The sequence below is a fragment of the Lupinus angustifolius genome, chromosome LG19, assembly GCF_001865875.1.
Source record: "Lupinus angustifolius cultivar Tanjil chromosome LG19, LupAngTanjil_v1.0, whole genome shotgun sequence".
NCBI lineage: Eukaryota > Viridiplantae > Streptophyta > Magnoliopsida > Fabales > Fabaceae > Lupinus > Lupinus angustifolius.
The window spans coordinates 329,672-344,732 of record NC_032027.1 but is presented as its reverse complement, the minus strand read 5'-3'; the positions used below and the strand labels follow the sequence as shown (position 1 = coordinate 344,732).

The 15,061-nt window shown below is 32.9% G+C and overlaps 3 protein-coding genes across 5 annotated transcripts in view; 2 read left to right on the top strand and 1 right to left on the bottom strand.

Moving 5' to 3' along the window:
* LOC109334208 (VQ motif-containing protein 17-like) lies at nucleotides 3,287-3,872 on the top strand. Its single transcript, XM_019569841.1, has one exon. The coding sequence runs from the start codon at nucleotides 3,305-3,307 to the stop codon at nucleotides 3,785-3,787; it is 483 nt and encodes a 160-aa protein (XP_019425386.1). The 5' UTR covers nucleotides 3,287-3,304; the 3' UTR covers nucleotides 3,788-3,872.
* LOC109334204 (citrate synthase, mitochondrial-like) lies at nucleotides 5,188-12,053 on the top strand. 3 transcript variants are annotated; one of them, XM_019569836.1, is made up of 20 exons: nucleotides 5,188-5,238; nucleotides 5,706-5,768; nucleotides 6,295-6,336; nucleotides 6,814-6,879; nucleotides 7,012-7,077; nucleotides 7,248-7,361; nucleotides 7,529-7,592; nucleotides 8,135-8,217; nucleotides 8,572-8,621; nucleotides 8,695-8,772; nucleotides 8,926-9,054; nucleotides 9,172-9,214; nucleotides 9,374-9,460; nucleotides 9,846-9,950; nucleotides 10,300-10,407; nucleotides 10,535-10,585; nucleotides 11,210-11,283; nucleotides 11,377-11,428; nucleotides 11,678-11,778; nucleotides 11,810-12,053. In XM_019569836.1, exons 1-19 carry the CDS (start codon nucleotides 5,188-5,190, stop codon nucleotides 11,768-11,770), a joined length of 1,419 nt encoding a protein of 472 aa, XP_019425381.1. In that variant the 3' UTR covers nucleotides 11,771-11,778; nucleotides 11,810-12,053. The 3 variants fall into 3 exon arrangements, with proteins under 3 accessions (XP_019425381.1, XP_019425379.1, XP_019425378.1); XM_019569834.1 differs by having other exon boundaries at nucleotides 11,678-11,782; nucleotides 11,814-12,053; XM_019569833.1 differs by having other exon boundaries at nucleotides 11,678-12,053.
* LOC109334207 (DAR GTPase 2, mitochondrial) overlaps nucleotides 12,511-15,061 on the bottom strand; it is a 3,526-nt gene continuing 975 nt past the window's right edge. The window contains exons 3-7 of the mRNA XM_019569840.1: nucleotides 14,683-14,833; nucleotides 14,486-14,556; nucleotides 13,844-13,940; nucleotides 13,105-13,310; nucleotides 12,511-12,945 (exon numbers count right to left, since the gene is read on the bottom strand). Of these exons, the coding sequence (XP_019425385.1) occupies nucleotides 12,688-12,945; nucleotides 13,105-13,310; nucleotides 13,844-13,940; nucleotides 14,486-14,556; nucleotides 14,683-14,833 (783 nt within the window). The 3' untranslated portion in view covers nucleotides 12,511-12,687. The remainder of the gene's footprint in view (nucleotides 12,946-13,104; nucleotides 13,311-13,843; nucleotides 13,941-14,485; nucleotides 14,557-14,682; nucleotides 14,834-15,061) is intronic.

Here is a 15,061-nt window from a genome sequence, read left to right as displayed (position 1 = left end):
TATGATTGGTCTATTGGAAAGTACAGGAGCCTTCTATACACTAATGTTGCAACACGTTGGTTTAGTGGTGTAAGACTCTACTAGATTTTCAAGGTCGAGAGTTCGATTCTTGAGAGCGACGCATACTAAGAGAGACATTCACGAACCTCGAAAGAGATTAGTTCCTTATCCAAAAAAAAAAATAGTACAAAAAAAATAATGTTGCAAGACCAAAAGATAATTAATACAGTTGAAAATATTAATTGGTGAAAGTCAAGTAAGACCATAATGGTCAACTAATTAAATGTTCAAGGTCTTAAAGTCAATATGGGAAAACTTAAAAGAGGAGGAACATGTAGATTTCACTTTGTGAGAATAAGTTTATGCAAGTATCATTATGTTATATACTTATTATATGACATATTTTGCACACTTACTTGGAAAGAAAGAAATAGATATTTAAGGAGATAAAGGGGAATGAAACAATTAAACAAAATGGTGCATCATCATGCATGATTTGATTTTCAATGTTTTTGATTTGAGTATTAACAAGAAAGAAGTGGGTGAGGGGAATTTTTATTGAAATGATTTATTAACCTATGTAAAATTTGCATATGATAAGTAAATAACAACAAGAATTTGCATATAATAAGTAAGCATAAAAAAATATGTTTGAATATGGAAATGATGTTGAAGTGAAATATTTAAAATGTATTTATTTTTCAATAAAATATTACCTTATTGAAACCACTCATCACTTTCCTCATGTTTTGAAAGGGACGAAAATTAAGTATTTCCTAAGAGTTAGCATCATAGTAATAGACATAAAATACTAATCTTTGAGTTCAAACTTTGACAATTATTATTTTATTTGCACCAAGAATTAAATTTTCTCAACTAAATAAAGGAAGAATTGTATAATATTTTTCCTCACTTGAAGAGGAGAAAAAATCAGTATTTCCTAAGAGTTAGCATCATAGTACTAGACATAAAATACTAACATTTGAGTTCAAACTTCCAAAACTATAATATCTTCATTCAAATTAAATATTCTGAACAAAATAAAGGAAGAATATGTATAATATTTGTTTCTCCACTTTCCTACTCTTCCTTTTGATTCATTAAAATCGTGTTTCCTCCCCTTGAACCTAACCAAACACACCATACATTAACCATGTAGTGATGATTCCAAAACTGAATGATTTGAAAAGTGAAAATCTTTTATGTATTATTGTACAATGTAGATATTAACCGTGACTGACAAAATCTTGATTTGAGACTCACGTGCATGGCTGAAGGGACCACCCCCCACGTGGTTACGTTATCAGTAGGAGTAGGAGGGTTGACAATGAACCAAACTAATTCAGTATTTGTTCGAAACTCGATTCATTATTTAGTTCGATAAATTTAGTTCATGAACAAAATGAGCCAAACTTAAGTTGTAAATTAAGTTCGTTAAATAAACGAATCAACTTGAGTTGAATACAGTTCGACTCGTTAGGTTCATGAACTAGTTTAATATATATATATATATATATATATAAATTAATTTTTATGTTTATTATGACTCATGCATTATTATATATACAAACATGATTATATTTATATTTATAAAACTTTTTGTAATATATTTTAAAAATTAATTAACTATTTAAGTTGTTCAAATGAACCAATCAATTTGAGCGAATAGTTCATGAACTTTAACCGAATCGAACTCGAGCTAAAAAAATAACCCGTATCGAACTCGAGTCAAGTTTTGAGCCGAACTAATCCTTATCAAGCTTAACCGAACTGAACTCTAGTTCGACTCAATTCAGCTCGTTTCCAACCCTACTTATCCGTCTTGATTCCTTCTCCAACAATAATTGCCAGACACACACAACACTCTTGTGTTATTTGCTCATCTTCATAACACAACACAAAAATGCTATGTAATGCTAATGTTTGTGTATCCCTTTTGCACTGATCTCACAGATCCTATACATTTTTGTACTGTCATTCCTCACTATCACATTCATTATCTTTTCTTTGTCGGAGATAGTATCATGTGAGAGGTAAATAGTGACTATTTCATATATATTTTTATTACCTTTATTTATATTAAAAGAATAATGGATTTAGTGAATAAGATTTGTTGTGGGATGAGAGTATTGGTAGTAGTGAGTGCCTAAACAGACTTTACTTTAACTAATTGTAATTTTGTAAATACAAATACAAGTACATTTTTTTTTAAATTGATTAAGGATGAGTGTAAATAAATATTTAGAGTATTAATATTCTGATATTTGTTGTGATGTCTTGAATTTTAATATTCTACTCTTTGTAAAATTTACCCAAATTTCGTGGGTTTTGTGAATTAATATAAATTGTGAAATTGTGATTCATTTTAATCAGGTACTTCCTTTATATTTACTTTTCTGTGGCATAACAAGTTCAAAACCATTATATACAAATTTAAGTATTTTACAATGAGGAACCATGATAATCACAAAATAATAATAATTAGGTTTTGAAGAATAATGAAATTAAACTAACTTTCACCAAGTTTAACAAATGTGGACTTTTTTAATCTTATTTCCCAAAGAGGAAAGAAATCTCATCTCTGGCCTTATCTTCTAAACCTTATGTGTTTCTCAACCACTATCCTGCCAAAATTAAATTAATACAAATATATAAGACAACAAAAATTAAGAATAATGGATCAATGCACTGCTTGAAAATATTATTAATTAATTGGGTTATTATTGCTACCAAATTTTGTGTCATCATTAGGTTGGTTGACATATGGCAAAATAATATCAAGTTGAATGTAACAAGTTGGACTAATTAACTTTGGATAAACTTCTCATACTTATTTATTCTAAGCTGTAAAAGCTTATAAAACAATTGTATCAAAAAAGGGTAAATAATGAAATAAAAAAATGTTTTTTGTCATTTTATTGTTTTTTAGCAACGGGGTGTTGGTTCAAGTGGTACGTGCTTGATTTTCCTTAAGCAAAGTCTCAGGTTCGAGTCTTGTGGAGGGAAAAAATATCTGCTGGAGAAGTTAGCTCCACATACCTGTAGATGTTCCCGGTTCGAACAGGATTGTCTCCGGTGCCGGAAAAAAAATTTGATTTTTATTTGATTGACTATAAATTTGGTGAGATGTATATCCAATCCTAGTTCCCAAAAGACAAGTTCATGTAATTTTCAGAATATTTGCAACTTGTTTTCTTGCATAATATATTTCCATTATCTTTTTCCTATATAAGCATTATTGACAATCCACTTTTATATTCAACATTCATAATCAACCACCTAAGAGTTTGTTTCATTAGAAAAAATGACAAAGCTACAAACATGTTATCCAAAGTCAGCAACATCTTCCAAGGTAGGAATTGAGAGAGATTCACATGTGATCTCAAAGTTCAAGCCAAAGATCAGAATAATTCACATATATGCTCCAGAAATCATAAAAACTGATGCTGCAAATTTTAGAGAGCTAGTTCAAAGACTCACAGGAAAACCAGAAGATAAAGGAAGAGATGGAAGCAAATCCAAGACTATACCAACCAAATATCCAATGGATTTAAACCCTAACAAGGGCATGAATATGATCATGGAAGAAGAAGAAGAAGGAGGAGGAGAAGAGTTTATGAATCTTCAAAATGGGATAAGGGTAAAGGATCAAAAAGAGGATCAAGAAGTTGAAAATGATATATGGAGAAGGTCAAAGTCAATTGAGAAGTTGAGTAGTTTCTTTGATGGATTCTCAGAATTGGAGAGTTTTATGGAGGAGTTAAGTACTAAGCCTATAGTTTATTAAAATTATGACCTAATTTTTTTGTATGTATTGGTATTTATTTGTCTTGATGTGTTCATATATAATTAATATATCACAAAAACTAGCTACTTATTATGGTTGATGCTTCACCATTGTAGATTTGAGTGTTGAGAATTACATTGCTTCTCATGCAATGCATGTGTGTATTGACTTCAATTAGTCATTTTTTGATGCTGAAGGATAATAGTGAGAATTTATGAACCTTACTTTTCTTAATGATTTATATATTGTTTGTGTAATGGTTTTGTAGCAACTAGATGAGATTGTAAAACCAAACCTATCAATTTCCAATATTCCATTTTCTTTATCAATCTTCTTTCCTAGGAATGGAGCAAGGAGAAAATGCAATTTTGAATATTTGAATCATCACACTCACATTCTAAACAATTAAAGTGGTGGCTTTATAATACTACCCCATGAGCCTCATATGATTCACAAACTTAATTTCACTTAATCCATAAATGTTTGAATACTAGAGTTATGTCTAGACATCATTATATATGAAAGGATTAGTTATTAAAACTATCTAAATAAATAATATAAATCATTTACTATGAACTAGTTTCTCAACTCTAATGAAACAAATAAATAGTAGATAATGTTGGAACATGTATAAATCTTGAACATTGTTGGGAGATCTTCATCCATGAGTTACAACATTCCTCTAGGAACTAAGTGAAAGAAGCATATATATGAATTTAATACTACATCTTGACCCAAAACCTTAAGTCATCAAGTCTATGGGTCCTCTTTTAACTCATCCATTTTTGTCCAATGTGTGACTTCTTCATTCACACTTGGAATATCCAACATCTCCCCCTCAAGTGTGAAATCTCATTCGAGTATTAGATACACTAGAGCTTAGCTCTTTACCTATTTGCATCGCCATTGACTTATCCTTTCATCAACAGAACACGCCGCCTTGACCTCTCGTCAGGAAGGCTTTCGACACAAGGTCCCACATGGACCAATCGACCACTTGTCGCTTCAATACTCCGTTGAGCCGTCGAACCATAGGCTCTCATACCACTTGTTGGGAGATCTTCATCCATGAATTACAACATTCCTCCATGAACTAAGTGAAAGAAGGATATAAGTGGATTTGACACCCTAACCCAAAACCTTAATCTTTAACTTATCTACTTTTAACTAACGTAGGACTTCTTCATTCACATTTGGAATACCCAACAAACATAATATATGATTACCCTGTACTTCAAAATAAAACCTGTTTGAAAATTGCGTGGTGCATGCATTTGCCAGAGGAGTCATAAGCATGCCGTTTTAAATTGAGACTAATTCAAATCGCAAATCTTATTATTATTTCTTCTTCTTCTTCTTCTTATTCCCCAAAATTATTGATTGATTGATTGAAGGAGTAAATGGCTTTCTTCAAAACCGTTTCTGCAATTTCTCGTCTTCGATCTCGTCTGGTATTTTCTATTTTTTTCATACTGTCTTCTTTCTATTTATTTTTATCCCATTTTTCTGGAATTTAACAAAATCATTTTCGCTGAATGATTCTTTTACAATATTTAAAATATAGCTTCACAAAAAACGAAGTTGAGTTTCATCTTTTATTCCAGATTCTGTTTTTTTTTTTGTGTGAAAGCTCAACCAAATAAATAGTCATGTGTTGTTACAATTAGTTTCCAGCACGTTTTCTTTTGTATTTAAGTGATTCTATAGAAAAGTTATTTCATGATAAGCTGAAAAATATTGCTTCTCAAAAATGCTGAAATTTCAGCTTTCCTAATTTCTTGATGTCGAAAAAATCACTTTTTTTTGTGTGAAGAGAATTTAAACAATCTGAGTTCTGTTTTTGTTTGATTTTTGGTATAACTTGCATTTTAATTTTGATTTTGTAATGGTTACTTTAATTATTATCTTTGAATGACAGGGTCAGCAATCTAATCTCACCAATTCAGTTCGATGGCTCCAAACTCAGACCTCTACTAACACTGTATTCTCTCTTTCCTTATCATTGTATTTTTGTTGGTTATGAATTGGCATGTATAGTTGTATACTGTCATCCTTATTAGATGCTATGTCTACTTTTGAGGATGGTTTTAATGTATTACTATTTGGTCGCATCTGGTAGACGTATTTGAGCGGTGCGAAACAACATATGAGTCATATTCTATGTTTGATCTGTTTTATAAGTAGAACAGAATGAAACTTAAGATTAAAAAGTGGAACATTTTGGTTCCACTAAAAGGGGTGGAAATGTGGAACCAAAGAGAACATAACATGGTATCTCGTTCCGTTCTGTTCGGTCCCCAAGCCAAAGGTTACCTAAGTGGTAGTATTGTCCTGGCACAGTTTGTAACTGCATATTGTAGCTTGTCTCATCTGGATTGGATTTTGAAGGAATTCTAAAGCTAACCTGAAATTTTGCACTGCATTTACAATGTTTGAAGTTGTTTGTATCTCTGGAACTTTGTTTGTTTTGACTTTTGTTCATAGCCAGGTATTTTTATGTTTTGCAGGATCTTTTTTCTGAGTTGAGGGAACTAGTTCCAGAACATCAGGTTTGTCTGCAATTCTATGCTGTGGTAGTGATATTGTTTGTTTTAGATGAGTTAAGGCATGATTGGTGCTGCTTTCTCATGATTTAATGTGATTTTTGTGTAGCGTATTAGTTTTCCTCGTCTGAGTTAGTATATGAAATATGAGCTCAATTGTTGTATTATTGGTTTAGTTTATTTATTTGATTGGAATGGGTGTCAATGAATGCGAATCAAACTCTTACTTGTATTCCAACTTGTAAAGGAGATTTTAGTTGTAGCTATTTATGCAGTGCACATGGTATACTGAGTCTGATATACTTGGTAAATGTCTTGCCTGATTTGTAATTCTCAGTGATGATTGATTGTTACTTGTTAACTGGTGTTTTCGTCTCTTCATTGTTTCTTCATGCTTTGCTTGCAAATATTCAATTAACACTTTTTGAAAATGAGTTATATGTGTGTCTTATGATTTAATATATACAAAAAAATTGGTTGCAGGAACGTGTCAAAAAGCTAAGGAAAGAACATGGGAGTGTTGAATTGGGAAAAATAACAGTTGATATGGTATTTATATTACTTTGTCATAGATTCAGAGTTTCAAGTTACTGACAGCATTAATTGATATTCCCCTCTCTTGTTTATAAGCTTTTCATGCGATGCAACTTATTTTTGGAGTGTCCTTCGTGACAATTTAAGGTACTTGGTGGAATGAGAGGAATGACAGCTTTACTTTGGCTAGGCTCAGCTGTTGACCCAGATGAGGTATATATCTAATTTAATTGGTCTTAACTCTTCAAATATGTGTGAACTATTGAACTGAAGTGAATTGTCACTTGCTAATGACCATTGATTAATTGACAAAATCTCAGACTTTGTGTTGGCTCATTAATCTTTATAAAATAAATCTGAGGTTGGTGTCTTATGTTTTCTAGGGAATTCGCTTTAGGAGCATGACAATTCCTGACTGCCAGAAAACACTTCCGGGTGCTTTTCCTGGTGGAGAGCCTTTGCCTGAGGCTGTACTGTGGTTGCTGTTGACAGGAAAGGTATGTAATAGTTGTACATAAACAAATTGAATCAATCATTTTGGATGCTGGCTTACTTGTAATGTTATATAGCATAATAATCTTGATTGAAGGTGTTTCAATGTGTGCTCCTGGTTTAGAACTTCAGATTTTGTTGTATAATCTTTGATTCATACATTGTCCTACAGATACCAAGTAAAGAGCAAGTAGATTCATTAGCCCAGGAATTGCGAAGTCGTGCAACTATCCCAGGTTCAGTTTCTTTTGAGGTCATAGCTTGGTTATATTATCTTGATGCAATGTATTCTTCTTTGTAATATAATAGACTGACTGCAAGTGGTTTGTCATGGTTTTGTGGTGAGCATTTGTCAATCTAAACTTTTAAAATTCAGTAGGCATAAGTGCTACGCCATACATGTTTTTCTTTTAATCTAAAGTGAATTTACACAATATAGATAGTGCATAATATGTTTATGGTCATGGAGATAAACTTGAGTTATCATAATTTAGGTTGCCTGTTTTTTAAGTCAGCATCTCTGTCATTTTTCTTATATGATATCCTTGTTAGAGGAATTGTACACCTTTATATAAGTGAAATTAAAAGATATGGGCTTGCTTTGATGCATTATGTCTGTGTTACCACATTCATGACTCGCTTTTACTCATTTGTTATGTGTGTCACATGTATCTTGAAGTTTTTAACCTAACAATTTTTTTAGTTTGTTGCTAATGCTCCAGTCTGAATTCGTTCTTGTTATGACCCAAAATTTTGAATTTCTCATTTTTCATTGCAGATTATGCTTACAAGGCAATTGACGCATTGCCTGTACATGCTCATGCAATGACTCAGTTTACTACTGGTGTCATGGCCCTTCAGGTTGAGTAACATTCAAAGTCAGTCAATAAAGAAAGAGACATAACTGCATTGTCGATGCAGTAGAAGCAAACCCGGATCGTGTTTTTCTAATTATAGGACAAGTTTCTCATTTTCATAATGGCTTTTACTTTTCTTAGGTTTTTTACTTTTTGTTATTGTTCCTTTCTGCTCTCCATATCCATCTCAACTTAGATTCTTCTTTTCATCAAAAAGAGAAGGGAAGAAGTAAACTCATTTTTTTGCAATATCTTGTTGCTAAGGGTCATAGTAAACTAAATTCACTTCCTAATATTTACAGTTTTAATATTCTTGTTATAGCCAGGAAGATTTACAGTCAATTCATTTCATTTTCAGGTTCAGAGTGAGTTTCAGAAGGCATATGAGGGTGGGATACCGAAAGCAAGGTAAGGTTCTAAATGGATTTTGTATTACTTGCACCTTATAAGTTACTATAGCATGTTTACTTCTTGGATATAGGTATTGGGAGCCAACTTATGAGGATAGCATGAATTTAATTGCTCGCTTGCCATCAATTGCTGCTTATATTTATCGGAGGTATGTATGAATGTAAAGCATCTCATCCTCATCAAAATTTCAGATTGACCATTCAATGTATCCATAAAAAAGCAATGGGATAGAGTGGGTTGACATGGACCGAAGTTCTACTATCATCTTGCATTGTGATTAATTGTTTTTCCTATTTTAAAGGAAATACAAGGATGGAAAAATCATTCCAATGGATGATTCTTTAGATTATGGTGCAAACTATGCTCACATGTTAGGATTTGACGATCCGGAAATGCTGGAATTTATGAGGCTGTATATTTCCATCCATAGGTTTGTATTCCATTGCAAATGATGTCAGATGCTATGATCATGATTTTTTATGTGGTTCCCTTTTAAGTACCTCCCCACTTTTTGCTATTTGATGTTTTCGTTAACATTGATTTGCAGTGACCATGAAGGTGGTAATGTTAGTTCTCACACAGCTCACCTAGTAAGTTACTTCTTACTTCCCTTAATCAAACTCTTATTCTATGTAATTTTAAATTGTGAGATGTTTAAAAAAATTGAATATTTATATATATGATGACTTTTGCTTAGCTAAATGTCTGATTTTATTGTTCTAATGTATTGTGTTATGTTTTCCCTTCAGGTTGCTACTCCACTATCAGATCCTTACCTTGCATTTGCGGCTGCTTTGAATGGTTTAGCTGGGCCACTGCATGGTTTGGCCAATCAGGTTTGTCTTGTCGTTAGAAATTGTGTTTGACTCTAATTTTTAATCAGACAAATTGTGTTTGACACTAATTTTTAATCAGACTTGCCTTCTTACCACATTTTAAATATAACCTTTCAGTGTTACGAGTGCTGTTTTCTGATAGAGTAAGATACTTACTTGTAAGTGGAAGGTTTTTCTTAAAGAATGGTATGGGCAGAATTGTATTGCTAAGTGGGGTTTAAATTATTTATTTTTGTGACAACATTGGATTGACATAAGACCTTATGAAATATAGATATTGTGTTAATGCTTGCATACAGCCAGATACTATCGGGATAAATGCTCATCTCACTTCTTGTTTGTGTATTACTATTTAGTTTTATTCATTTCAATTGTGTTGTTGCAGGAAGTTCTGCGATGGATCAGATCAATAGTTGCGGAGTTCGGAACTCCAGACATTAGTACAGAACAGTTGTCTGACTACATTCATAAAACATTGAATAGTGGCCAGGTAATGTAGTATGCCTATGAATCTAAGATGCTGACTGAAGTATTTGAGGCCTTTTTCATTTAGCTTTTTTCTGCTCAATTAATTATATGGAAGTTTTATGGTTTTTGTTGGTAAGTAATTTTTTATTCGGGCAGAGCAGAGGATAAGAAATCAAAATAAAGGAGAGAGAGAGATTGAGCAGAGCATGGAAATGTTTTTTTAAGAAATATTACTACACAACTTATAATTCATGTCTAGTGGCTCCTAGTTTGCTTCTTAGTCCTATCAATATCTCCTCTGGCTGTAGTAGACAAGCCTCTCTTGGTAACATGTTAATAGGGTTTGGCCATTTCCCTTTTTGAATTTTCAGGTTGTACCTGGATATGGTCATGGTGTTTTGCGCAATACAGATCCAAGATACACATGCCAGAGGGAGTTCGCTTTGAAGCATTTGCCTAATGATCCACTTTTCCAGCTGGTAATCACATATTGTCTGGTGTCAGTTGTTTGTGTTTTGGTGTGCTTTCCTGTGTTGCAACCAAAGTTTGCTTCTAGTAATATAATTTCGTCACAAATTCATAATCTAATGTGATTGATCCTTTCAGGTGTCAAAAATTAAAGAGGTTGTGCCTCCCATTCTGACCAAGTTAGGCAAGGTAGTGTCATGTATTTATTTTTTCATTCAATTTCCCACAGAAATTATTTTAACACAACTTTGTTCTTTTGAGTACAAAATGATTTAAGCTTAATGAATGCACTTCCAAATGCCAGTATTTGTTTTGAATGAAACACAGTGCTAGAAAGACTGAATGACAACATTAGTTTTGTTACATATTAGACTATAAACTTTTTGTTCTTTGCTGGGATGCTGGGTTTTTTTTAATTCAATGACATCATCTCTAAAAAGTATGGTAAAATTTCCTTGTAAAGCATTTTAGTTCAAAAGAACTGAAAATGTGGATAAAGATCCAACCAAAACAAAGTTCTGTCCTTAGTCTTTGTATACATTTTAATGTGCAATGGCACATTAGTATTGATTTTCTAATTTTGTTCCGGTGCAGTCAGTCCTTTTTTGTTTATTTCTCTTCCTACAAAATTACTACATGAGTTTGGATTCAGTCTCACATTCTAGTTTGGTTTTGTTTGCTTTGCATTTATTTATTTATTTTCACATAAATAATTTACTTGGTTGTTGGTTGTTAGTATTGTCTTCGCTCTTCTGTATTAAGAATCATAATGTTCCGTAGAGGTGGTTGAAATTGAGATTTTCATCACTGTAGGTTAAAAATCCATGGCCTAATGTTGATGCTCACAGTGGAGTGCTTCTGAACTACTATGGTCTAACTGAGGAAAAGTATGGTGTTACTACTCTTGCTGTTTGACTTGGAAATTTTCAATTTGCAATTATTTTCGGGTGAATCTGATGATCTGTTAATGTTTTGGACAGCTATTATACCGTTCTCTTTGGTGTAGCGAGAAGTATTGGGGTTGGTCCTCAGGTTTGTCATTCCACATTGTTTCATTTTTAGGGCCAATTTGCTTTAAGCTTTTTTTTGCTAGTGATCTTTTTATAATAGGATATCTTACACCATTTACCTGTTAGTTTGATTGGATTTTACTAAACCATAAGCTGAAAAAAGTTCAAATTCAGCTTTTATGAGAAGCTATGTTTTAAACAAGCAGGCCCTTAATTGCTTTTTCTTTTGCTGCATTGTGTTAACTTGACTCTTGGTTTTTATGGATTTCAGCTGATATGGGACCGAGCTCTTGGACTGCCACTTGAACGGCCTAAAAGTGTGACGCTGGAGAAACTCGAGGCATTGTGTGGCAAATCATCCTGAAACTTATAGCACCATTTCTTCACTAATAATTGCTAGAATGCACCATGATGAATGTATTGCAGTACTAAATTGAAACTTTCATACCTTTGCTGTGAGGAATATTCATTACCTCCCCATTTCATCAATGTGCATTGTGTCCTTGAGTTGTTATAGAATATTTTGGTATTTGGGTAAGAAGGGTGATTTGTCAACCTCACAATTGTCTTACCACTTTTGTTTTTGAGAACTGCATAAAATTAGGTTTGAGGGATCATCAAAATAAAGCCATTATTATTGAGGTTTATCTTCTTCTATTGTTTCTTAATGGGATTTACATATATAGTATTTGCTTGGTTCATAATTTGACATCATGGCACTTTCTGAAAGTGCATTTTCTGGTTGACGTTTAGTAGCTTCTGGTATTCATCATTTTATCTATATATAACGTTAGATATAATTTCATGCTTCATTGTATAGCACTGTCTCTATTAACTAGTTTTTACACTTGATTGAAGTCATTTGAAATTTATGATGGATCATGTTCATTAGCATGTTTAAGAAATCTAAACAAAGTCATTTTTGCATTGGAATTATTATTGCACATTTGTATGTATCTTTCATCCATAGGGTAACTACTTCACTAGGTTTTTTTAAAAACACCACACAAAAGTCGTGATGGGTCAACACATGAATTTGCTTGTTGGGAGGAACAGTCATGCAACTCGGGGTTAGTCCCTTACAAAAAGAGTGAGGATATACCATTGGTAGTACAAAAAAACAGACATCTACCACCCCTACCCCTACCCCTATGGCCAAAATGATTCTGTAGGAAATATTTCTCATTCTTTGTTGAGATATAGAAGAATGAGATTTATACATTTTTCTTGCTTTAAATAGTGATGATTATAATTGAGTTAATAATGCAATATATTATTGGCCTATAATGAGTGAATGTTTGTGGGAAGATGATCCAAAATATAATGTCCAAGACGACCTGTACGGAAGAGATTAAGCAACTTAGCAGCAACCTTATCATGAGGAACTTCTCCACATTCATTTGAGACATGGAAAGCTTCCTGCAATGCATAAAACTGGTTACCAATAAGTGCATCCATTTCATCTTCATTTCTTATGTTGCCATCGAAACATGAAATTGTTTCAAAAAGAGTTCCTCGAACATCATGCACTATGTCGTCCTGTAAAAGAAAAAAATACTTGACAAATGCATTACAAACTTAGATCTAGCAAAGATATTGTTCATACATACAATTTATTTCAACCCTTATTTATCTATCACACTATTTTTTATCACATGCATGGAAATTCAAGTCATAAAGTCAATAAATTACAGATACCTGTGTGTGATCGGTAGGGATTTTCTTTTTCTCCTTCTTCTGCAACCCAAAGCTAGTCAAACATTCTGTTGTGCTGTTAAGGAATATTCCGTCATCGGCTTTAGTTGATAAATGTGCCCATTTCCTGTATTGCTCACTAGAGTTGAGGATAGCTAGAAAAAATTGAGCAATTTCTTTTTTCCCAACCAAACAATCTCCAATTGCACCTGCATAAGGATTAAAATGGAGGTGTGCATCAGACAAACGAATCTGGAAGTTTGAATTACAAAAGCTAAGCCAGAAAAATCACATTGCCCTTGATGGAAGTTGTTTTTGTTTGGTTCACTAGTAAGTAAGGGTGTGCATTTTTGAGGAGGCAGAAAACATGTAAGAAAATTATCCTACACTTGCTTGGTATAACAAAATGTAGGATGACTGAGAGGAGATGCGTTACAAAGAAAACATAGTGGCGGTACCATATTTGCAATACTTTGGTGCACTGCGTAGAGCATAATGGTAGAATCTTTTAAGAACCATCTTTAACATGTACTGCCACAAAATTTTATCCTCCCTTTTGATGCTAAACACTTTAATTATAACCATCACAAACTACTACATAGTAGAACCCACCCATTGCTCTCATAAAAAAACCCCAAATATGTCAAAAGGCCATTGCTGCCCAAAAAAATGAAAATAAGTGGTCTACTACTGTTCCAATAAACAAATCAAACCCATGGAAGAAGAAAACTAATTAACATACCTGTTAAATTTAATTTGCATAAAACATCAACATCTGGAACCTCAGGAGATAAAACAGCTGGAGTGTCTAAAACATAAATATTGGGATGGCTACCAATCTGGATGGAAAGCGAAGTTTCACAAGTGAGAAAAGCATAGAAGATGCACGAATGCATGAATATATGGTATGGAAAGAATGTTTCACTAAAATAGGGAAAGTAATCGAGGTCTTACCAAAGATTGGCTAACAGAAAATTAGAAGCAGGCATCAACCTAATCTAAACATTTAAGTCCTTCACTATTTCTTCACAGGCATTTATCCCTTTCAAAAACGTTTTCCCAGGAAGTATTGTCAGTCATATTAAATGAAATAGCAACTATGTGATAAAATTTTACCCTTTAAGGCTAAATTACACTCCCCCTCCCACGAGAGATGCTTAAATTTGAAATTGCATCGCCATCTCCTCTATTTTGAAAAGGGTTTCCAAATTATTTTTTTTAGTTTTAAGAGGCTAATTAATAGTTCTAAGATCCTTTACCACAACCAAAAAACTATAATATTGATGTAGTCTACATTAAGCAGCAAACAACTTCAGTGGTTCAAAAATGTTTTTCACTAGCCAAATTATATAAAGAAAAGTGTTGAAGTAAACACATGGCTAACCTTAAAACTTCGTATGTCTTTAGTCTCCCCAGGCTCTGGACTCACAATGGCATGCTTCAACTTTCCTTTTTCTATAAAACAAAATTTGCCGAAGAAAAAAATTCAAGATAAAACTAAAAAAATTGTGAATATCTACATCAACTTGTGTTACTCAAAAGTTGAGCATGTGATTTACCCTGCTCCTTTAGATTAAATACCTGCTGCACTAATTCTCCCGACTTGATGCAAGGCATTGGCAATTGCTGACTTACCAACATTTGGAATCCCAATTAACATTACTGTTGCAGTATAATTAGTATGATCTGTTCTCCTCAATTCTCTCACTTGGCGTTGTATAAGGTTTAAAAACTGTATACAAGAAAAAGTCCTTATTAGTAAATTAGTTCATGAACAAATCTAAAATCAGTATTAATAGGGTAGATGGATCCTATGTAACAACAGTACATGAAATATACTGCATTTGTAACACTCTAGGAGAACCTTTTCTTTTCTAGAATGTGAGCCACTGCCAAAAGGTGAAACAAAGCACATAAGTGAAACAAAGCAAAAGAAAACAATAGAACAATTAAACAGGAA

Excerpts from the sequence above, each read along its gene's own strand:
- LOC109334204 (XM_019569836.1), top strand. The coding sequence starts at position 5,188 with ATGGCTTTCTTCAAAACCGTTTCTGCAATTTCTCGTCTTCGATCTCGT. Across the intron at positions 7,078-7,247 it reads CAGCTGTTGACCCAGATGAG|GGAATTCGCTTTAGGAGCAT; the intron begins GTATATATCTAA and ends TATGTTTTCTAG. Across the intron at positions 8,622-8,694 it reads GGTGGGATACCGAAAGCAAG|GTATTGGGAGCCAACTTATG; the intron begins GTAAGGTTCTAA and ends TCTTGGATATAG.
- LOC109334208 (XM_019569841.1), top strand. The coding sequence starts at position 3,305 with ATGACAAAGCTACAAACATGTTATCCAAAGTCAGCAACATCTTCCAAG.